At 54.2% G+C, this 23,278-nt stretch overlaps 9 protein-coding genes across 9 annotated transcripts; 7 read left to right on the top strand and 2 right to left on the bottom strand.

Moving 5' to 3' along the window:
- Positions 1-20: 20 nt before the first annotated feature.
- Positions 21-4,349, top strand: INS49_004982 (uncharacterized protein; the record flags this gene model as incomplete). The annotated part of the gene is made up of 1 exon (XM_043165769.1): positions 21-4,349. One exon carries the CDS (start codon positions 21-23, stop codon positions 4,347-4,349), a length of 4,329 nt encoding a protein of 1,442 aa, XP_043017532.1.
- Positions 4,350-6,617: 2,268 nt separating this feature from the next.
- On the top strand, positions 6,618-7,133 carry INS49_004983 (uncharacterized protein; the record flags this gene model as incomplete). The annotated part of the gene is made up of 1 exon (XM_043165770.1): positions 6,618-7,133. One exon carries the CDS (start codon positions 6,618-6,620, stop codon positions 7,131-7,133), a length of 516 nt encoding a protein of 171 aa, XP_043017533.1.
- Positions 7,134-7,506: 373 nt separating this feature from the next.
- Positions 7,507-11,030, top strand: INS49_004984 (uncharacterized protein; the record flags this gene model as incomplete). Its single annotated transcript, XM_043165771.1, has 2 exons — positions 7,507-7,572; positions 8,271-11,030. 2 exons carry the CDS (start codon positions 7,507-7,509, stop codon positions 11,028-11,030), a joined length of 2,826 nt encoding a protein of 941 aa, XP_043017534.1.
- A 1,818-nt stretch (positions 11,031-12,848) lies between these two features.
- Positions 12,849-14,135, top strand: INS49_004985 (uncharacterized protein; the record flags this gene model as incomplete). The annotated part of the gene is made up of 4 exons (XM_043165772.1): positions 12,849-12,988; positions 13,067-13,307; positions 13,368-13,497; positions 13,582-14,135. The coding sequence occupies 4 exons, from the start codon at positions 12,849-12,851 to the stop codon at positions 14,133-14,135; spliced, it is 1,065 nt and encodes a 354-aa protein (XP_043017535.1).
- A 214-nt stretch (positions 14,136-14,349) lies between these two features.
- On the bottom strand, positions 14,350-15,123 carry INS49_004986 (uncharacterized protein; the record flags this gene model as incomplete). The annotated part of the gene is made up of 1 exon (XM_043165773.1): positions 14,350-15,123. One exon carries the CDS (start codon positions 15,121-15,123, stop codon positions 14,350-14,352), a length of 774 nt encoding a protein of 257 aa, XP_043017536.1.
- A 657-nt stretch (positions 15,124-15,780) lies between these two features.
- Positions 15,781-16,623, top strand: INS49_004987 (uncharacterized protein; the record flags this gene model as incomplete). The annotated part of the gene is made up of 2 exons (XM_043165774.1): positions 15,781-15,811; positions 15,863-16,623. The coding sequence occupies 2 exons, from the start codon at positions 15,781-15,783 to the stop codon at positions 16,621-16,623; spliced, it is 792 nt and encodes a 263-aa protein (XP_043017537.1).
- A 661-nt stretch (positions 16,624-17,284) lies between these two features.
- INS49_004988 (uncharacterized protein) lies at positions 17,285-18,871 on the top strand (the record flags this gene model as incomplete). Its single annotated transcript, XM_043165775.1, has 1 exon — positions 17,285-18,871. The coding sequence occupies one exon, from the start codon at positions 17,285-17,287 to the stop codon at positions 18,869-18,871; it is 1,587 nt and encodes a 528-aa protein (XP_043017538.1).
- Positions 18,872-19,480: 609 nt separating this feature from the next.
- On the bottom strand, positions 19,481-19,709 carry INS49_004989 (uncharacterized protein; the record flags this gene model as incomplete). The annotated part of the gene is made up of 2 exons (XM_043165776.1): positions 19,481-19,567; positions 19,632-19,709. The coding sequence occupies 2 exons, from the start codon at positions 19,707-19,709 to the stop codon at positions 19,481-19,483; spliced, it is 165 nt and encodes a 54-aa protein (XP_043017539.1).
- A 1,115-nt stretch (positions 19,710-20,824) lies between these two features.
- Positions 20,825-21,888, top strand: INS49_004990 (uncharacterized protein; the record flags this gene model as incomplete). Its single annotated transcript, XM_043165777.1, has 3 exons — positions 20,825-20,904; positions 21,173-21,552; positions 21,659-21,888. 3 exons carry the CDS (start codon positions 20,825-20,827, stop codon positions 21,886-21,888), a joined length of 690 nt encoding a protein of 229 aa, XP_043017540.1.
- Positions 21,889-23,278: the final 1,390 nt, after the last annotated feature.

Genomic DNA, 23,278 nt, shown 5'->3' on the forward strand with positions numbered 1-23,278 from the left:
GTTTCGCAACACTGCTCACCATGCCCGACGTTATACAACGCGTCTTGAGCGCGTTGTGGCGCCTTATCCTGATGGGCGGCATATTCGGCGTCGCCTACATTGTTTGGGATGCCCAAGTCCACCCTGTTCACACCATTCTCATTCCCGCTTCCTGGTTCTTTTACAGCTACGTGCTGGTCTTCCCCACGTCCCATCTCGCCGCTGGCCTCTTCTACTACTTCGGTCTACTCGATGACATCAAAATCATGGTCCTGATCTTTATCTTCACTGGATTCCTCTCGTTACACGCCCTCTACCAGCACCACCCAGTCGGCATGATCTACATCGTGGCTTTCGGTATAATCGACTTCTGTATCATCCAACGAAGGGCTTCTCGAGCTGCTATGGAGTCAGCCACGACGCAGCCTGATGCAGCTTCTGTGGAAGCCGAGGACTCTGACGAGACTAATACCGACACTGACCACGAATCAAGCCTCGAAGATGAATCGGAGCACTCTGCGGAGCCTACGGAACCTGCTGAGCCAGAGAAACTTCATGACTCTGAGCCCTCGAATGGCCAACTTGTTCTCATCGCCGTTCCTGCTGGCCCGTCGGTCGAGGAAGTCGGGCAGCCAAGCTCTTGGGCTCGCAGCGCGATGAAGATCCTCTGGTCCTTCCTGTGCGCCATTGTCAAGGTTGGAGCTGCGGCCCTGGTGATACACTTCCTCATTGATGTGTCGCTCAAGGCCTGGACGCTCACCCCGGTACCTGTGGACATCGCCCCTCTGTTCGAGCCTGAAGTTATCATTCAGGCCAACAAGACTGAGCTTCCGATCCCTGTCCCAATGGCCGAGTTCACCCCTACCGGTACCTTCGGAAGCCCCTGCCAAGCTGCCCCGACGCCAACGCCGGTCGCCAAGTCGATAGTAACTGTCATGTCAACACCGATGCCGACACCGATGCCAGCGCCCACACCCAGCGCCATGCCAGAGCCAGTGCCAGAGCCGGAACCGGTGGCCGTTCCTGACGAGGCGTTCGAGCTCCTCAACCGCCTGTTTGACTTCCCCTTTCCCGATCCAAAGCCTCTTCTAACATGGTACTTCGACCTTCCCCCTTCATCGCAATATGCCGTCATTGTCGCTTCCCTGCTGGTGCTTTGGTGCTTCTCAAAGCCCCTCGCTATCCTGACACCCAACCTCATCGTCTTGGCTGTCGACTACTTCGCCGCAGCCGCAATGCTGCCCCTGCTGTTCCGCTACGGCTTCGCACCCAAACAGGCGATCGTCATCACCTTCGCAGCAGACTGTGCTTTGACCGTGAGCATCTGGTACGCCGTGTACTGGCTTTTGAAACTGGAGGCAGCGTGCCGAAACAGCGCCACCGGCCTCGACGATGTCAAGAGACAATCCGAGGACAACGCTTCTGGCATCGCTGATCTCAGGAACCTATCCGAGGATACTGCCTCTGGCCTTTCCGATCTCAGGAGCCAGTTCAGGGAGAATGACGCCGGTCTTACAGGCCTCGGGAACCGCTTCGAGGAATTTGTCACGCAGAGCAAGCTGGGGTGGGCCGACACGGTGAAGCCGATCGCTGTCTTCGAGAAGGTGCTCGACATACTTGTATTTTGCGTCGACAGCATCGGGAACAGGGTTGATGCACTGGCAAAGACAGTCAGGCATCACACCACCGAGATATACGCACTCGGCAAGGAAGTCGGCACCAAGGCCGACCTCGAACAAACCATGAGGATCCTCGAGCAGATCTCTGGTAGAATTGCTAGCCTTGAGACTTCGAAAGCAGATGCAGGTATCCTACAGGCGGCACAAGACGAATTGAAATCGCTGCGTTCCTTGGTTGAGAACCTCAAAGCCGAGAAGGTAGATGCCGCAGAACTCGAGCGAGTCCAAAAGGAGCTGAAAGACCTGAAGAGCCGCATCGATAATCTGGAAACCACCAAGGCCGATGCTACAGCCGTTGCAGATGTGGTCAGCCAAGTGAGGGGCCTAGTTACGGATCTTAACGAGATGCAAAAAGCCCAGTACCAACTCAACACTCGCGTTGATACTCTCAGGACAGAGATGGACGGCGCCCAGAAAGACATCAAGTCTCTGAGCGAGACGAGAACTCAGCATGGAGATTCGATCAACAGACTCGACAAGGACGCAAAGGAATCAAAGAATAAGTACAATGATCTCAACAGTCAGCATCGCAACGATAGGAAGAGAGCCGACATGAGGATTTCCGAGCTCGAGAAGGAAAACGCCAACCTCAGGCGGGACGTCGGCAACCTCCAGGGCATTGCGGAAGGCTTTCACGACAGGATGGCAGCTATCGAGGCGAAAGAGGACAAGCACGAGCAGGATCTGAACCAGCTCCGGGACGATGTCAGATCCGGCGCCGACCAGCTCCACTCTGAGATCGACTCGAATCAGAGCAAGGCCACGCAGGCACACAGTGAGCTGGAAGCCAGCGTCGACACCCGCTTCGCCGGCTCCGATAAAGCTGTCAATGATCTCAAGGAGAAGACCAAGGAGAAACTTGTGGAACTGTCGAAATTCACGAGCGAGGAGGCCAACAAAGTCTCGGCTGAAATCTGGGGGGAACTTGAAGTGCGAACGACCAGCATAGACAAGAGCCTTGTGGAGATCTCCACGAGGATCGACACGGCCGACCAGAGCAACTCCGGGGTCCTGCAGCGTGTGCAAGCCCTTGAATCGCAAGGCGGCAGTTCCCTTGCCCAGCTTGGAGCCGATGACTACATTCGGAGCAGGTTCGAGGAGTACATGGAAAACTTTCTGGTCAGTAAGAGATTCTGGGCCGTTGTTGAGGACACGCAACTGATCTTGAAGAAGCAATCCAATCGAGAGCGCCTGCGTGGCCAGGTTCAGGCAGCCATGGAAGAGTTACTGGACACTGAGGAGATTCAGCAAACCATTTATGCCAACCTCATGGAGCGAAAAGCCCTCGACAACACGAACGGTAACGACGAGCCCCTGGGTGACCCCCCTGGGGTGATCTCCGAGGGTCGGGCGACCCCTCCCGGCGACATTTCATCGGACGACAATACCGGACCCACCATCCCTGAGGAATCAACCATTCCGGACGACGCTGACGACCACCACGGCACTCGCGGCGTCCCTCCTGGTGATCCCCCTGGGGTGTGTCTCAGAGGGCGCGCGGCGAGCCTGGGTGGAAGCACGTCGGACGGTCCCTCTTGTGATGGTGGTACTGGACCTCGACCCTCGGGCGAGGACGACGATGACGCGCTTCAGCCGAAGCGGCGGGAGGGGAACGAGCCGTGTGAGGCTGGCGGATTGACTGACGAACAACTCCATGGCCCGGCCGATCCGGAGCAGCCTGGCGGTGAGGACGAGGAGACGGACGAGGAGGGGGAGGATGACGACGATGATGACGCCCACAATGACGGAAATGACGATGGTTCGGACGACGATGGTCCGGACGACGATGGTCCTCCGGGTCCGTCTCCCGGAAGCGGCGGCTCCAACGGTCACAATGGCACCGGTGACGACGACAATGATGATCAAGACGGACACAACGGTGGCGCCCCTCGCCCGTTCACCAGCCATGGCACCACCTGCGGCGCTCCAGGTCTTTCCAACTCCTGCTATGCTTCTGACCCATCTCTGGACAGCGGTACGCAACACAGCAGTGGAGCAGACGGTGGGCCACAGGACGACAATGACGATGGCTCAGAACACCCTTCCGAGGAGGAGCACAAAGACAACCCGAACAAAGCTTTGCGGAAATTGAATCAAATGCACGGGAATAGGCAACAGGCTGTCAAGAATGCGATAGACCGAGTGGAGAAGGAGAAGCGACAGCAACAGCAAGGGCAGAACCTTCCGGCGCCAGCGAAGAACCAGCAAACGGCTGAGGGACAGCTAAAGAACGCACACAGGAATCTAGCTCACACTCAGAATCAGCTCATCAAGGCGCTGGATCGGGCAGAGCAGGCTCGAAACCAGCCAGGGCCAACGCAGAACCCCCCGCAGCAAGCGAAGGATCGACGGCCGGAAGCGCGGAGGCTGCTGAAGGCAGGGCCGGGCCTGCTACAGGAAGCGGAGAACCAGTTAACGGATCTTCGGTCGAGGCTCGAGCACGCGCAGAACGAACACATGCAGCAGGAGAATCAGGACGTGCATCAGAAAATCGAAGACACGAAGGAAAAGATCCAACTACTACTGCGACAGAACCAGCCAGCGTCGAGTCAGAGTCAGCCAATACACCGGCAGAGCCAACCAACTCAACTCCAGAACCACCTGAAGCAAGCACAGGGCCACCCAATGCAGCCATACAGCCAGCCCACACAATACCCAAAACAACAGACTGGGAAGGGCCAAGAGCAGTAAGTACCACTCTTCTCCTTGTACGGTTCCCCCGTCTGTCATGCTCTGGAATGTTCAAGGATGCATGACTTTGGGACCCGTAGCAGGTGGTTAACACATACTAGGCACAAACGCAGGTTCAGACCTAGGGGAAAGGGAGGGCGAAACAAGAATGAGTCTATGAGCCAAAATTCTGAGCAGCCATGAGGTTCCACGAAAGGACAATGACACAAGAATGACAAGAAAGCGAGCAAGGGGGATTTGAGAAGACACTACAGCATTGATAGCTCAGGTATGGCATGAAGGGATGTACTATATGATGTAAACTGAGGAAGGGGGTTGAGAAGCTTCGGAGCGCCCAGCCCCCTCCCCCTCAAAAAAAACAAAACACATCATTAATGAGATAGACACGAAATTCACAATTCTTGGTACAACTTTGGCATCTGCATCTGTGTGATTGATTGTTCATGCTCTGTTGGCCATTTTTATGACTTCATCTACAGTAAGATTGGAACTGACGAGAGACTCTCGCCAGGTTAGCAGCAAGGAAGTAATAGAGGACGCCTAAAGAACTTCATGTATCCATAACTTGAGTCCCGGAAGTGAGAAGCTGGGTCGACATAAATCGCTCCAGTCTCGCTCAATGAGCTCTGCTACGCCTAGAATTCAGCGTGGAGCCTGCAAAAGACTCGATACCTGGGCCAGACACATAGTCCCAATCAGCTTCTTCCACACCCGTATGATAGGCCATCAGGTCGGTGGTGATAATGAGCTGCTTTCATATATTCAACTGTGCAGCGTAGCCTTTGTCTCACCCATGCCGACTCTTGGCGAGTGCTTCCCCCGCTGGCCCAGCGTTCTGTGAAACGTAGATCTAGGCGAGACTCATGTCCCCATTTGTTCTTTCGTACAATTCATGTATGTGTATGTCCGTTCCCTGGGCAACACCCATGAAAAGGAGAAGACAGAAAAATCTCAAGAGCACTAAGAAACCAGGAAGCGTCGGGCCTGGTTAAGAACAAAGTGAGTTTGAGCATCGACTAGCCGCAAAGGTGCCGGACTGGATGTTCGCGTGGGAACTTCTCCAGATGGCACTGGTAACACTAGAACTATTGTTTTTGAAGCAGTAAAATTATCAGCATCTAGTTTTCAAAAGCTGTTGGAGGTCTGAGCCTCACTCATGCTCGATCTAACAAGGCAGGGAGGTTGGGCCCCCTTGGGTACTCTGCCTTCTGCTTTCCCAGAGAAAGCTCCTGGGCTCGTTCTCTACATGACTCAGGTCAAATGAGCAGCTATCCGTCAATGTGCTCCGGGTGATGGAGTCTGGATTGGATCTGGCGATATAGCTTTTGAATGGGAGGAAAATCGATGGCCACTTACTTCAAGCCGATTTGCCATCAGGACAAGTATCCCGTAAAAGCTCTTATAACGTAAACGCAATTAGGGTATATCACAAGGGATTGTAGTTCTCTTATTCCGTCTCTGGGCGTTGAGTCGCAAATTTCAAGTCTCGTAGCCGATTCTGGACCCACTACCCTGAACCGACGCCGACTTGAGGTGACCTGCATATACATATTGTCACGTTTTAGGCCGCTATACTATAAGGACAAAAGTGACGCCACTAATGCACAGTACACCCGGGTCCTTATATACGCGACACATATGTAAACAAACCATTCATTCACTCTCGAGACTGTTCAAATGCAAATCATTCGGTAATCAGACCAGGCCTTCTACTATGTTGATTTCGTTTGTAGGTTGTCTGCCCCGTCGGCATTCAGCCACGACCCTCGAGAGAGGACGTCGCCAGTGTGGCAATACCAGCACCCATGATACCACATCTAGCCTGCACACTTCAATTCACTTGGTGGCTTGATACTTCTGCAAAAACCGCAGCATCTCCAAAAACTGTCAGTTCGACCTTCCTCTACCCAACATCAGCACCACATCGACCTGGCCGCAACTCCAAACAACCGCTCTTTGTGGCAGCGTCCTCTGATTCCACTTCCCATCGAGCGATACCAAAGTCGTCTTCCTAGTAAGTTCTCTCGAACCATATTTGGCGACGCTGCTTCCTGTATCCCTACCAGCTCTACTCCAGGCAGCGCATCGCCGTCTGGTCCGATGTCATAGGCTGATAAAGTGTGGCAGCTACAACGGAAACGCAAATAGACCACGATGCCTTGGCCCACCCGTAATCAGTCGATGCGGCACTTGATAGCCCTCATGATAGCCATGATGGGAGTGTTCTTTTGAGTGATGGGCCTTGCCATCTTGCAGACTCGCGATGACATGGCGCCTCAACCCCCGAAGAAGCGCAAGAAGAAGGTTGCCAGGCGACCCAAGAAGAAAGCCGGTAACGTCAAGAACCTACCAACCACCGATCCGAAGACTTCCCACCTCAACGTCCTTCCTTTCGAGCTACTTAGGCACATCTTTGGATACTTGGCTCCCGACAACGTCCAGCCACACTTGAGTGACATTTCCCTGTACGCCTACAAGCAGGCTCAGAATGTGCTACAGAACGTCTGTCTTGTCTCGAAACAAATGGAGGCTGTCGCTCGCCCATTGCTTTACCAAGGAGTCATAATCAATAACTCGGACGCCCTGTCTTACTTTCTTCGGACCCTTGATGAGAACCAACCTCTAGGGCAGAGAGTCAAACAACTTGTGTTTGAGGTTCCCTGCTCCTCACAGGATGAACGCTACCAGAAGCCCAATATTGCAGTCCTCGGATCACGGCCAAATTTCGAGAAAATCCAGAAGACAGAAGAGATGGTATCAAATTTCGATCTATACGAAGAATAATGTGCTCATCTCAGACAATACTCGTCTGACTGGGGTTGGGGCGATGACGAGCCTGACCAAACATTCAAGGAATGGGCTTGGGACAAGGAATGCGCATTGCTGAATGTTGTGTAACACAGACAACGCCGAAGAGGCGCTGCAGGCGTGCTGCAAGGCGGGCCACTCCGAGGCCTTACAGCCACCTGAACTGGTCTGACGGGAGGATAAATCTGATCGAGGCGGGGCGGGGTTCATCACTTATTTCTTACTGTCATCTGTCCTCCTGTTCCTCACACTCTTTATCCATCCAAGCATGTGCAGCATCCCCACCTCAATCCAACGCCCGATCTAGGTCTCAACTCGTGCGATTTGCAATCATTGAAACCAGCGAAACATGGAGCCACTTACAGCTCTGAGCCTCTTTTGCAACATCGTGGACATTTGCGACCATGCCATCAAGGTATGCAAAGCGTCGAGAGACATCTACAGGAGCACCACAGGCCGAAGGGCACAGGATGAAGAGCTCCTGAAATATGTGGGCGAACTCCAGGAAATCCTTAATAGTGTGAGGATTTCTTCGTCGAAACAACACAGGCAATCTATACAAGTCCATTTTGGAACCCCTTGATCGACTGGAAGCGAAGTCAGCTGCTGTCAGAGAAACACTGGATTCCTTCCGCACGAACAGGCCCGGCAATCGCCTATCAGCCGTGATAGCCACAGCCAAGTTGGTTCGAGGTCAGAGCAAATTAGACCGAACCTTGCAGGGAATTGGATAAATGTCGAGATGACGTCCACTTTGCCATAGCACAAAGCACACGGTAAGCATGACTTGGCCATTACAACTTCTTAATTCGAATTTGTCTGTTATGAAGGAGGCGAAAGGCGGCCAATATCACCCAGACGCTGGTCCACCATTGCCGTCATGCCAGAACCTCAAGCAGGAGGAAACATGCCTTGAAGCGCACTGCTACCTCCAAACAATATCCAGACAGGGGTCTGGATACAAACTTTCGCTACCAGTGCTCCTCAGTCTCCTTTGTCGCTTATTTTTGACGCAGTCCAGAATATCATCATTGATTGACAAGCCCCAGGGTCCAAATTGCGGCGATATCGACGCAAACAGATCGGCTTGGTCAAGGCCAACATGATATTCAGTCCGCCCTGGATAGTCTCGAGGCTCGATTGCGAAGCCTTGACAAGGGCGTCTTCGAGGTACCAGGCATTGTCAGAAACGCCAAAGACATATCGGAAGAAGTGCGCACAAAGCTTTGTGCATTGTCGATCCTCGGTCGACTCGGAGACACCAACCAGAGGTTTTGGGATGTGACAGAGGCCGATTCCCACACTTTCAATTGGATCTTGCGAGATGAGGGCGAGAGTAGCCTTTCATCTCACGATGGCGAGCAAGAGCCGAATCGGGGAGGCGAACAGGCAGAATCAGCATTGGAGAAAACAGAAAACCTCGGCTATGAGAGTACCCAGAGGGATGTCAACGTGCAACTCAGAAATTGGCTCCTCGACGGGAGTGGACTGTTTCACGTCTCAGGAAAACCTGGATCCGGCAAAAGTACGCTGATGAAGTACTTGATTAAACACCCGAAAGTGATAGATTCACTTGAGCAGTGGGCCCACCCGAAACGCCTGGCACTAGGGAGATTTTTCTTCTGGAAACCAGACCATGGACAAAACAGCCTAGATGCCTTGATTCGCGGGCTTCTGTATAGTGTGATACACTATGATGCTGGCTTAGTCCATTCGGCATTTCCAAAGTGTAGCGGAAACTCCTTCGAGCAGCTTTCTCTCCAGTCGAGGGTGGAAATGACGAAGGAAGATATTTTCGAGGCTTTCAACAACCTTGTCAAGCACGGCAACGTATCCAAAATGTTCAAGTTCTGTTTCTTCATCGATGGCCTTGACGAGCTTGACGAAGAAAAGGATACGACTCATTCGAAAATGATCACGATTCTACGCCAATGGGCAGATGGGGCAAATGGTTCCATCAAGATATGCGTGTCAAGCAGACACTTTCCGGTGTTCGAGAACATGGTTGCTGATCATCGTATTCGACTCCAGGATCTCACCAAGTACGACATTATCGACTTTGTCCAGAATTCGCTGCGGTCTGACCATGTTTTCCGAACAGAGATGACAGTCAATACCCAAGACTGCCAGAAGCTTATTAATAGTATTGTGGAACGCGCCGATGGCGTGTTTCTCTGGGTCGGTCTCGTTGTGAAAGCAGTTGAAAGGGGGCTCTCAAACGACGACCCAATATCCGTGTTGCATGAACGTGTGAAGAGCACTCCTCTGAGACTTGAGGAGCTTTTCAGATCACTTCTTGACTCCATTGAGGATTGCCATGCACAAATGGCCGTCCTGCTTCTAGCAATCGCTCTGGTGCGACTCGCAGACTCTGGCGACAGCCTTGTTATTTCCCTTTCCGGGTGCCGACAATTCTTCCGGGCAATGGAAACATCCAAACCAGTCAGTATTGACGATACTTTCGATTTCGACAACTCTCCAGAGACTTTCGAACTTACGCCACAAATGGTCAAGAGCACGAAATCAAAATTGCTCTTCCGGTGCAAGGGATTGTTGGAGATCGTCCCATGCCGGCTGGGAGACCTCTCTGACATGGATAAGTACGTCGGCGGCCGCGTCACATTTCTTCACCGTTCTATTTCCGAATTCTTGAAAATTTGGATCCCTGAGCATATGAATGCACTGGGTATCAGTTCCTTGCAGGTGAAAAATGCCACGTGCTGGATGTTATGGGCGGAAGTCGACTTTCTCAATTCTACGATCCAACTACAGAATTTCCCAGCGAAGGACCAGCTTTCGGCGCGATTTCGCATCCGCGTGATGACATGCGCTATAATGGCCAACTTGGGAACGGACACGACCTTCACGCCCGAGCTTTCATCAGAATTTAAGCTTCTGGGCCGCGCAGACGACGCTTTGCTAATGCCTGCTGTGTCGTGTTCCTCAGAAGATCAAACAAAGAAGAACGGAAAAGGGGCTGGCTGCACATGGAACACCATGAGCATTGATGCAACTGAGACTGATTCCACGATTTCACTTCCCATTTGCCCATCATATGCAGGACCGCTGCTCGCCGCTGCAGAAACCCGTTGCTATGGATATGTTCGCTGGAAAATGGCGAAAACACCGCCATCAGCTGAACGAACTGATTACTTTCAGCATTGCCTTGAAATCGCCTTTCACCCGTTGGCCCCTTTCGCACCATACATCAGCGGGTGGGTTGAGTACTGCATGCGAATGGTTGAGCCACTGATCCAGACCTCGAGTGCAGATATCAATGGCACGTTAGGGGGTTGCTGTGGCATGCTTTCGTGGTCTATCAAAGAGGCTGGCGCGCCGATGTCTGTTTTTGACACGATTTGGATCATAGCGCTGTCACACCCCAGCTTTATAGACGCCCCTTTCCAGCAGGAATTCTTTCACTTGATCGAGTCCTTACTGGGGCTTGGAGCTATGCCCCAGTCCGTTTTGTGCCTCGGCACATGGAGGGACTGGTTCACGGTTTCACCAGCCCCACTCGATGGCCCTATTGATATTCAGTCTGACAGCACCCTACAGATCCCTGGGTCTGGCCTCCGCAACTGGTCAGGGGAGCTTTCTCTCGAGCACTTGCAAATGACCTGTGGGCAGGACGATGGCTTTATCACCCTTGAAATGTTGGTGGCTCACGCCAAGCCCCCGAACATGGCGGCCATTCTGTCGCTCATTGAGCGCAATTCACACAATGAAGACGTCAAGTCTGTGGGTGCAAGAGACCTCACCTCCACGGAACGCCTCCACGCCGCTGTATTGGAGAAACATGGTGTACGAGGGAATTGCAAGCTTGTTTGGTTCGAGAATTTGAAAGGCCGGAATGGAGATCGCCCAGTGTGATACGGAAGCAGATGTTCGCACTCGGTGGGTAGGAGCACAGGTCTTCAGACAGCAGGAGTTGGCGCTGAGCCAGCGACCGAACCCGTCTCCTTCAACATCTTAACCTGTTACCCGCCTCGCCTCGAGTTCACAAATGGACTTCTATCGCAAAGAGCCACCACAAATTCTTTTCCTTCTCCGTCTTTTCTGGTCTGAACTTCCAGTCGAGCCAGCGGGGAAAGAGCTTTCGGGTTCTAGTCCCACTAATCCGCTCAAGTCAGCGGAGGGTATCGATGCAATAGAGAAGTAGCAAGGGGAGTCATGTGGCTAGAATTACTAGGACGAAGGTCTTTGCTGATATCATTTTATGACCTTGCACGAGGAAATAGAGCCAGAGTTCGCCTACCTAGCTTTCACAATACGCCTACCCAGCTTTTAGCGTTGGCCTACCCAGTACTTCCTTTTTTTAGTATTATATTAATAAGATTAGGTATTTTTTTTAAGTTTACCCCATATATAAAAAGCTAAGGTAGCTATTGTTTAATTTAAATAATACTTTAAAAATATAAACTTAAAAAGCTTAGAGCGCTTAGAAGCCCCTAGAGCGCCCAGAGGGCCCCTGAGCGCCCAAAGGGCCGCAGAGCGCGCAAAGGGACGCAAAGGGCGCAAAGGGCAAAGGGCAGAAGTAACTTTTAAGTCGTAAATAAAGGGGTAGCTATGAAACCCCTCTGGGATAGCTATAGCTATGCTTATTAATAACCCCATAGTACTAATATTTTATAATGCGTGTAGCCAATTTTCTTATACTAAGTAGGCCAACGCTGAAAGCTAGGTGGGCGTACTATGGAAGCTGGGTGGGTGTACTCTGGCTCGAGGAAATATAGTGGCACCATCTGAACCTTGACTGGGTTGCCGAACGACCACGCGCCGATGAATGTCGCTAATGTCAATCGTTACCATCAAGCCATGCGGAGTTGTCACACTAACTAGCAGATCTCTGGTGGTGGATCGAGTGCCGAGTATTGCAGAGACCCGGCGCAAACTTGAGGGGTAATGTATGGTGACCTCACCTATAGCAACACGAGGAGACTGACTGGAAGGCACACTCCATCGCGATGGTGGTCAGCCCATGGTCACACCGCGCACGCATGTTAAACAGATCCCACTGGTTGCAACCCCGCATTGGCTCATATATCCTCTGGGGTGCAACATACGGCTTAGATATCCAATCCAGTGTCGGATACGCTCATCTGGCCAGTGAATCGTAGCGCATTTTTTGGGGGGGATGGAGATTTGTGTTCTTTGATGTTGTGAGTGTGTCCGCCATCTCTCGCCTGTTCCTAATAAATGTCTTACTCTGCACTGACTCATCGGTATGGCTCCGGCACGCACTGAAGTTGAGCCATCGTGGCCAACGGACACGAATAAGCCCCCAACTTCATACCAAGGAAGTCCGAGGAATGTCAAACACATCAATGCCATTCGGTGGGATCAGGCGCTCGAACCGAAACACTATGAGATATGCGGAACTGACCCCGACTCCAAGATCTTGTTTCTAGATGTGAACATACTTGACTCTACCGGAGCCGAGCCTTACAAAGGCGATGTCCTGATCAAAGGTAGGCAATTTCTGTGACGCATTAGGTTGTGAAATCTTTACGGCATATGATTCAAACCTCCAGGTCCTCATCACTTGAACATGCTTGACCGATCTTATTTTCCGTGAGGCTTAGTTCTATGGCAGGTCAACTCTTTGCTGCTGTGGGCGAAGTACCAAATGTCGAGGCATTGAAACAAGATGCAAGAGTGCGTGTCTTCCGTGGTCAGGGGAGGACGCTGATGTCCGGCCTTGGCGATGGTCACACGCACTTCACATGGAATGGCGGAGACCTTGATCATCTGGGAGACCTGGGCGTTGAAGAACACACGCTGGTCACCATGAAGAGTGCACAGTGTTTTCTTGATTCTGGATACACGATGTAAGTCTAGCGTCGCCTTCATCAACAATAATGTACTCTTGTTGGATTAACCATACTGATGGATCCTATGCGTTGAAGGTGCTTTGGTGCAGCTTCCGCAAAGGAACGCCTAGACGTGGTCATCAGGGATGCAATCAACGCAGGGGACATTACAGGACCGCGTTACCTGGCCAACGGAAAAGAGCTTGCTCGTAGGGATGGGACGCTCGTTGCCGGAATCACGGCGGCTGCGGATGGTCCCGATGAGATGCGCGAGGTTATTCGGCATCATGTAGACATAGGAGTGGATAATGTCAAGCTCAGTATGTCCGGAGAAGAAGTACGTGGTACAATCACCCCCAAGCCCTGCGTGTGGAAACATCAGCTGATGATCGATCAGATAACCGAGACTCTTGCGGCCCAAGATTGCTACTTCACGGACGAGGAAACGGCCGCATGTGTTGACGAAGCGCATAAACATGGGAAGCGACTGTGTGCGCATGCTCGTGCCCGAGACTCTGTGATAATGTGTAAGCTTTCCAGGGCCACGGCGAACTTCCGGGTCTAATGCGAATTGTGCGAGGTGTATCAAATGTACTGAGAAGACCTCACAGGCGTCAAGCACGGAGTCGAGGCAATCTACCACGCATCCTTCATCGACGACGAAGGTATGGACATGCTCGAGAAGGCCAAGACAAAACACGTCGTGGTACCCGCCATCAACTGGCTCATCGCCACCCTCCACGAGGCAGAGGCCTTTGGATACACACACGCCCAGGCCGACAAGGCGGGCTACACCCGTGAGCTCAATGCCGCGATCGCCGGCCTCCGTGAGATGCACCGCCGCGGCATTGTTGTCCTGCCTGGCGGGGACTACGGTTTTGCATGGACGCCCCACGGCACGTACGCCCGGGACTTGGAGCACTTTGTCAAGCTTCTCGGTTTCACACCCCATGAGGCTATCATCGCTGCCACGGCAGGCGTCGCGGCGCTGATGATGAGGAGTGATGAATTGGGCAAGATCCAGAAGGGTTATTACGCGGATTGCATACTGGTTGACGGGGACCTGCTGGCGGACATCAGCATTCTCCAGGACCACAGCCGACTGAACGTCATTTGTATCAATGGTAGGGTACACAAAGCGGGAGGGAAGGACTGCAGATGCTGAGTAAATGAACCCATCCTGGCCGGACCAAAGCTGTCTTGCCTCTTTAGCCAGCAAAGGTCAAGGATTTCATGGTCAGGACTACCGCTCGCATGCAATTGCGCTTGTACAGAAATCATGTTCCAGGCTATTTCAATTAGTTCTATCTTACTCCGCAAGATCGGTCAAAAGTTACCATTCCGAAGCGCCGAGATGATTTCTTCCCAGATATAAAACTCTACAACGACTGCACCTTCACTGTAACCCTCTCGGCGCCAATGCCTCTCGACTTGGCCTCCTCCAGGATGGCCTCTGTAGCCGTGGCCCCGATCCTACTAACGCCCAAACTCCTGACCCTCAAAAGATCATCCAGCGTGCGCACTCCGCCCGCCGCCTTAATCTGCACCCCAGGCTTCGAGTGCGTCCGCATCAGCTTCAAATGCTCATACGTCGCGCCCTTGTAGTTGTACGAGCCATCCGCCTGCTTCACCATGCCATAGCCCGTGCTGGTCTTGACAAACGCCACGTCCAGCTCGCTACAGATCTGGCACAACTTGATAATCTCCTTTTCGGCCAGGAAGTCGTTCTCGAAGATGACCTTCAGGACTGCCCCTGCGGCCACAACCGCCTCGTTGACGGCCTTGATCTCGCTCCTAACGTAGTCCCACTGCCCGCCCAGGGCCTTGCCGATGTTGATGACCATGTCGATCTCCTGGCCGCCCTCCTCAGCAGCGCGGCGGGCCTCGAAGACCTTCACCTCGGTGGTGCTGTTGCCGGCAGGGAAGCCGATCACGGGGCAGACCTTGACGTCGGTGCCTTTGAGGGCGGCGACGGCCGAGGGGATAGCGTAGGGCTTGATGCAGACCGTGGCGACGTCGTACTTCTTGGAGATGGCGTAGCCTTGGGCGAGGATCTCGTCAGTCATGGTGGGGTGGAGGAGGGAGTGGTCGATCATTTTGGCGAGGTCGTGGAGGGAGACCTCGATGGTTGCGGGGAAGGTGACGGGTGCCATTTTATTGGGACTTTAGGAAGGGGGCGTTGGATATTAGAGGTGATGCTTGAAAGGGATGTGCTCGACAAGTTGGTACAAACATTCGAACGCAGGGCGATGCATATATAGTAATTTGCCCGTGTTGAATGAATTGTCTTGTCTGTTTCGTTAAGGCCGAATCTGCTGCTGCCACGAGTTTGATTCCATTCGATGTGTTCACCAGCGTTGGTTGCCTAGTAAAATGAGGGCGTGGGGGGGGGGCTTCCACGCCCCCGCGGGGGTCTCGCAACACCATCTTGAAGCTATCCGCAAGTCTTGGCTTTGATATCTGCTGACTTCCGAGTGTCACACCCGCAACGTCCAGATAGGAAGTTGTCCGGGCTTCCCGTTCAGGGACGCGGTGTGCAAAGATCATGCTATGCTTATGCGTGGGATTGAAACGAGATCAGGATCGAGTAATCATATCCACAATCAGGATCGAGATAAAGTAATTATTACATCCACCAGAACGCATCGCGGCGGAGCTTCTGATAAGTCGTGCTTATGGATAGAGCAATTCGTGCATTGACTTACTTCTTAAGCATCTCGCTCCCGTTCTTGCCTGTGATACCATCTCTCCTCATCTCTCATCAAAATTCTCCTTTTATTATTAGAATTCGAGATCAGCCAGGAGTCAAAATGGGAAAGTTCATAGTCCATTTCGTCCGCCGTGAGTACCCGTAATCCACTCTGCTCACGATCCCGGACTAACTTCTTTCAGACGCTCAAGGCTACCACAACGTACCAACGGAGAACCACCTGCAAATCCCTGACCCAGACCTCACACCACTCGGCGTCACACAATGCGAGGCACTTGCCAAGAGCTTCCCCTACCACAACCAGATAACACACCTCATGTCCTCGCCCATCCGCCGTGCCCTCTACACCTGCCTCTACTCCTTCCCCGGGTCCGTCGAGCGCGGCCTGCCCGTGCTCGCCCTCCCCTTCGCCCAGGAGTTCAGCGACTACCCCTGCGACACGGGCTCGCCCATCTCCAAGCTAGCCGCGGAGTTCGAGGGCAAGGTCGACCTCAGCCTCCTGGACGACGACTGGAACTCGAACAAGGGGAAGTGGAGCCCGCACTGCGACGCAATCGACGCGCGAGCGAGGGAGACGCGGCGCTTCCTGAGGCAGGCCGGCAGGAACTGGCTGGGGGAGAACGACAGGGACTGCCATATCGTGGTCTCGACGCACGGGGGCTTCTTGCATTACGTGACGGGGGAGTGGTCGGGGACGGGAGGCTCGGCGGGCACGGGGTGGCGGAACTGCGAGTTTAGGAGCTTCACGTTTGAGGAGGGGGAGGACGAGGACGCGAGTCTGGTGGAGTTGGAGGAGAGTAGGGCGAGGAGACCCGAGGAGAAGCTCTTGTCGACGGAGGAGCATAGGGCTCTGAGGGAGTTTGCGGAGAGCGAGTGGGTCAAGGGAGGGTATCAAAAGTTGCCGTTGCCTGATGTGCCGTTCGGTATGGATGAAAGCAATTAAGTGGAAGGCGAAGTTTCATGATAGAATATCAACGCAGTAAACGAATAGAGAGTAGAAGAGAAATATAGTAGAGATTAAATAAAGTAGAAGAGACCAGATGGGCTTATGCATATGGGGAACCATCTCAGAAATGGACCGATTGACGTCGCGAGGCCACCGAAGGACTGCATGTTCGACATCTGGATTCTGCCTAATCCCGGCTTGGGATACACACGGCGATTAAGTCGCAAAGTTACTTTAAGGTTTTGTAGCATTTAAAATTGTGGGGTATTCCATTTACAGTATATTTTAGTTGACCATAGTATTATATGAAGTGTACACAATGACAGCTGCAAGATTCATTTGATGAAGAGGCTGATAATGATTTTGTTATACAGATATGTATTGCCGTGATGGGTCCAGAACTTGGCAGCACCACATGCCAAACGATCAAGTAGGTAACAATATCTTATAGTTTGGGGTCGACGTTCAGGAAACCCTTCAATTTCTGGACATGGGCTCTGCCGGAGTCGGTCTCCCCAAATCGGCACGACTCGGCGGGCAGGCGGTGTTCACTGACACGGCTTCCGGCATCTCACAATCACCTCGCCGATGCAGCTGTCTTCCCCTCACTCTCAACCATTCCAAACCAAGAGCGCCCAAAGACCCTCTCTCGCCCAAAATGACCACCCCGCACAAGCCAACAATAGCAATAGCAGGCCTAGCAATCGAGACCTCGACCTTCCACCCAGGCCGCACAGAGGCAGAGGCCTTCCACCCCCGCCGCGGCACAGCCGAGATAACAGCCTACCACGCCGCGGTCATCGGCCCAGGCACACCGCTAAGCAATGCCGCAAACTGGAAGGGCGCCCTCATAGGGCACGCCCTGCCGGGAGGACAGGTCCTTCTCACAGCCTACCAGCAGCTCGAGGCAGACCTGCTGGCGCGGTTGCGCGCCATCGTCGAGGAGCACGCCGCCGAGAACGCCGGCCGGCCCCTCGACGGGCTGTGGCTCGACATCCACGGCGCGATGTGCGTGGCGGGCCCAGTGCGCGACGCCGAGGCCACGCTGCTGCGCAAGGTGCGGGACGTCGTGGGGCCGGAGTGTGTGGTGAGCGCGAGCATGGACCTGCACGGGAACGTCTCGCGCGAGCTGGCGCACCTGTGCGACCTGATTACGTGCTACCGGACGGCGCCGCACGTCGACGTCGTCGAGACGCGGGTGCGGGCGTGCGAGAACCTGCTCGAGGTGCTGGGGATGAAGGAGGCCGTCGGGGGCAGGGGGGAATTCAGGCCGGTCAAGGCGTGGGTGCCGCTGCCGATCTTGTTGCCTGGGGAGCAGACCAGCACGCGCGACGAGCCGGCGAAGTCGATCTACGCTGCTGTGCCGGGCGTCGAGGCCACGGACGGCGTGCTCGATGCGGCGGTGTGGGTGGGCTACGCGTGGGCCGACGAGCCGCGGAACCGGGCTGCGGTGGTGGTTACGGGGTGGGACGAGGGCGCGGTGGCCAGCGGGGCGGAGAAGCTGGCACGGCTGTTCTGGGAGAGCAGGGAGGAGTTCCACTTTGTCGCGCCGACGGGGAGCATGGCCGAGTGTCTGGACACGGGCCTCACGAGGATCAAGGACGAGACGAAGCGGCCGTTCTTCATCAGCGACTCGGGCGATAATCCCACTGCGGGCGCCAGTGGGTATGTCACCTGGGGCCTGGCGAGAGTGCTGGAAAGGGAGGAGTTCAAGCAGCCGGACGGCCCGCAGGTGATTTACGCCAGTGTGCCGTGCGCCGGGTGCGTCAAGGAATGTGTCCGGCAGGGGGTCGGGGCTATGGTGACGGTGACGGCCGGCGCGGGCAACGAAGCCGAACTCGACGCCCCGTTGACGATGACAGGGCGGGTACACAGTATCAAGCTTGGCGACAAGGACGCCAAGACGGAGGTCGTCCTGCAGGTGGGCAGTGTGTTCGCCATCTTGACAGAGGAAAGGAAGCCGTACCACAAGGAGAAGGACTTCACTGATCTTGACCTCGAGCCACGGAAAGCCGACATTGTTCTTGTCAAGATAGGGTATCTTGAGCCAGAACTCTACGACATGGCCAAGGACTGGATGCTGGGCCTCACACCTGGAGGGGTGGACCAGGATTTGATCAGGCTGGGCCACAAGGAGATCAGGAGGCCGATGTGGCCATTTGACAAGACCTTCGAGAAGGAGCCGGATCTGTCGGCTAGGATCATAGCGATGTCCAACGAACCGCTGGACGGTCCGGACGAGTAGTTGGCAGTGTCTCTACGGGATGAGGAGAATGGCGAGGGCTCTTCCGAGCCTGGCTTCTAAGCAAAGGGAGAAGATATAGTATAATATTATAATGGGCTGTATTCTATGAAATGGTGTTGCTGCAGGTGGTACCCATTAATTGAAGGGCATCGGTATGGATTCCCTTCTTGTGTCCGATCCGACAGCAGTATGATCGCCAGCCTGGACTGCGTAGGCATCACGACCATCTCGTTCCACGTGCAGCGATCATTGACCGGTGACAGATGGGCCTGGACCCGGCCTCGCCGCGGGGGAAGTCTCGTCTGGCTGATGGGCTCGCGCGTGATGAAACTGTGAGGCAGGTGTCGCAGCAGAGTGGTTGTGTCAGAGCCCTGTGCTGCTCTCTTGGTTCGCCCCACAAGACCGTTTCCTGGCCCGGACCATGGCCGATGCCTGTATCCACCTCGACTGCAACAGACCCGATGCTTTGGGAAAGGGCATTTGACAGTCCCTCGATCCGAAATGGGCGACTGGAAATTATAATCGAAAGGGATCTCGGTGGGTGTGGTCCTCGGAAATGACCCGGGCGTAGGCGTTGAAAGTAGGGCGATTCGACAGATGAATGCAGCCTCAGATGCCCTGCACTGCGTCGAAATGGCCGCGCCTCATGGTAGACAATGTGTCGCGCCCTAGGATATCATCGGGTCGCACAATGCTCTGGGAGTAGATCGTTGGCATGGCTTCGTCTGGGGGAATTTGAGCGCCTTGTGGTCCATCATACCTTGACGGCGAGCTTGCCGGTGGGTTCCCTGCCCATCTGGAGGTAGGCAACAGGTGCAGCCAGAGAGCACGAGGCCATGGTGGAGACGAGGAGGACGGAGAATTGCATCGTGGAGGATTGTCGATATCGATCGGATAATTCGGTAGTTACTAAAGATCTGCGTTGATGGGCAGACACACAGTCCAGCTGTTTTTGGTTGATCCAGCAACGTGACGATGCGAGAAAGAAGGTAAGGGTCGGGGTGATGAGCTCTCACCCGCGGATCAGCGAGGCAGTGCAACTGTCCCTCTTAAATGGCAGAAGGGCCTTCTCGAAAGATTTAACAGAAAAGGAAATATGCTCGCACCGATGGCACATGTCCGGCTGACGACGCCGTCCAGCGGTTAGCAACTGGCGAAGGCTCCGCTGTCTGTTTCAACTGCTTGGGGGGCGCATTGTGACAGGCGTCTCAACCATGGGACGACATCTCAACAGCTCACTGGAGCTGGCAAGTCTAGCGACGAGCCGATGTGGGCGACGGACATGTTCCTAGCCTGCCAAGAGGTAGATCATTTCGCCCTGGACGCCCGAGGGACTCGCCAAAGGGGTCGCATCTGCTGAAGCGAAGAGATGGTGAGGGAGTGAGGAAGGTCGGGATCGGCCCGTCGTCCCATCAACGGTTTGGAGATGGTGTTTCGTATGCGAGATGGGAGGCGACTCAGAGTTATTTCTTGCTCCTCTGCGCTGCACTCGCAGCATGCATTAGGTCAACGGGACGCATCCTTACAGCATGATGAGCGAGCTGACGACAACCATGACCATCTCAGTGGGAGTGAGGGAGGGAATAAAGCGAAGATGAACAACAGATCTTGCTCATCGATCGACCCAGGGGCGATGGCGGTAGCGATGGGTGGATGGGGGAGGGAGGGTGAGAGATCAACCCTCCCCCAACCCGGACCATGATAGATAAGCGATAAAGCACTCCCATTGCAAGCACCAAGGTTCGTGCCTCAGGCAACAGAGACCAATGGAGGGGCCTGGCCCGCGCAGGGTAGCGCGGGGTAAGAAAATTTCCCAACCTCGCCCTATCTGTTCTTGCTGTGTTTTCCTTGGGCAGCGACAACAATCTTGACGATTTCTCTCGCAGCTTCACCACAATCCATCTGTATTCGATACCCACGTCCCCATCAGCTCCTTTTCCACAAACCGCCAAAATGGGTTTCACCGATCTCGTCAGCGACGCCGGCCTGTCCGTCCTCAACAGCTACCTGGCCACCCGCTCTTACATTGTCGGGTAAGTGTGCCGCTTCGAGTCACCTCCTGCATTGCATCCATCGCCTCGACCCCCTTTCTCCTTTCGCGTGATGGTTCCCAGGGTTCGTGTTTCCGAGGAGCTCGGAGACCTGCGCATGAATGCAGGCCCAGCACTCCCGTTGCACCTCTGGGCCACCCGCACCAAACTCTGCTCCCCTGCCGATTCATCTCGCCCCCTTCCTTCCACGAGCCAGCCTGAAGCCTCCCACTGCCTTCCCTAAGCTAACATGTTCCTCCCCCACCGACAGCTACACCGCCTCCCAGGCCGACGTTGCCACCTTCAAGGCCATCTCCTCCGCCCCTGACGCCTCCAAGTACCCCAACGCCGCCCGGTGGTACAAGCACATCGCCTCTTACGAGTCCGAGTTCCCCACCCTCTCCGGCGATGCCTCCAAGCCCTACACCGCCTATGGCCCTGAGGCCGCCGAGGTCACCCTGAACCCCGCCAAGGCCCCCGCCGCCGCTGACGACGACGACGATGTCGACCTGTTCGGCTCCGATGACGAGGAGGAGGATGCTGAGGCTGCCCGTATCCGTGAGGAGCGTCTGGCCGAGTACCGCAAGAAGAAGGAGGGCAAGGCGAAGCCCGCCGCCAAGTCCGTCGTGACGATGGATGTTAAGCCTTGGGGTATGCTATTCCCCTCGATTTTCCATGCCCCGTTCAGTCAGAATTGCAATTCGCTGGTCATTCTGGAGAGACAGAGAGTGCGGTGCTAACGTGATCAAACCCACAGATGACGAGACCGACCTGGCCGCTCTTGAGGCCTCTGTTCGTTCCATCGAGAAGGACGGTCTGGTGTGGGGTGCCTCCAAGTTCGTCGCCGTCGGCTTCGGCATCAAGAAGCTCCAGATCAACCTGGTCGTCGAGGACGACAAGGTCTCCCTGGAGGAGCTCGAGGAGGAGATCGTCGGCTTCGAGGACTACGTTCAGTCCTCCGACGTCGTCGCCATGCAGAAGCTGTAAGAGACCCAGCTGTCATGCTGGTGACGGGGGATGGAATGGAATATACCAAAAAATCTGAGGCTGTCGAGAGACGGCTATGACTGAACATGGAAATAATGATGGTGTCTATCTACACCGCCTGCTTGTCAAGCTGAGCGCCGAGGAGTAGAATGCGTCAGTAAAGAGCATGAAAACCAAATGCAATGAAACGCAATAGACAGGGTCACCATGGCGAAATCCCGCGATCTTGGCCTTTGCTGTTCCAACTTTGATACCGTTTTGTCTTTGCCTGTGCTCACTGTCTTTACAGAAACCGTGGACTCCTGCCACAGGCCGCAAACCTTCAGCCCTGGCCTAGGAAGTTGATCAGCTTGGTCGAGGAGCTACACGGAGGCTGTGCCTACGCTGTTCAGCCACCCGGCCACGACCTGTGTCTGCAATTCTGAGCAGCATCCCCAGAACAGCGTATTACACCAAGCACGCACTACGAGGGTCAAATTGCTTTCCTATGCTGAGATCCGCCTCGGGGCGAGATCAAACCTTTCTTGAACAGAATTCGACATAGTAGTCACCGCAACAAGGCATCGCCGGCTAATGAAACACCAATCTACAAGCTCATACCTACTGCGTCCTTCTTAAGCAATGGGGTTGCAGAGAACGCATCTGTCACCTTTAAAAGAGTGCCACCAAGCTCTCGGAAATAATTTCTGCACCGGACAGGATCGTAACACGACGTTGTGTCGAGAAAGATCCAACACCTGGGCCCTTCGTTGGAGGTTGCTGGCACAAGCATCTTGGGCGACTTTGAAGTCCAAAGACCTCAGCAAGGACTGTACTGGGTATGTTTACCTACTGCTCGATATTGAACACCGCCTTTGCAGGTGGCACGGTAAGGGCTCCTCATATCCATGTGACAGAAACCGGGCCAACTCAACTCGCCTTTGCAAAATTCGCCATATCTCTTCGCTATCTCCTTCATGCGTAGCAAGTATTTACAACGGCAGGAATAGTGTCATGGGTTTCAATAACATCACCCTGTCTCAACAAGAACTTCGCAAGAGCACGAGCTAAGTCGTTGGTGCGGCTATCAAAGTCTAGTGCCGCATTGGACGGCCTAGTTCTACGGCTATCTTCTTCTATTCGGTAGTCTCTCACTATGCCACTAAGTTCTCGGCTGCTTGGTTTACGGTCATTTATCAAACAGCTGCCTAGGCCAATGAGCAAAGAAATATTCTACCATCAATGCTGAATAGGTCTATACGAGGCGCTAAGCGGTGCCGGTCCACCCTATTCAACCTAGAAGTCGGCCGCATAAGACGATGGTGCCCTGTGCTCATTGATGGACCTCACATGATGCGCATGCATGCGCCGCTCCCATACTAACGTGCGTTGTGTCCGTAGACGTCCACAA

The sequence above is a fragment of the Diaporthe citri genome, assembly GCF_014595645.1.
Source record: "Diaporthe citri strain NFHF-8-4 chromosome Unknown scaffold_14, whole genome shotgun sequence".
Lineage (NCBI taxonomy): Eukaryota > Fungi > Ascomycota > Sordariomycetes > Diaporthales > Diaporthaceae > Diaporthe > Diaporthe citri.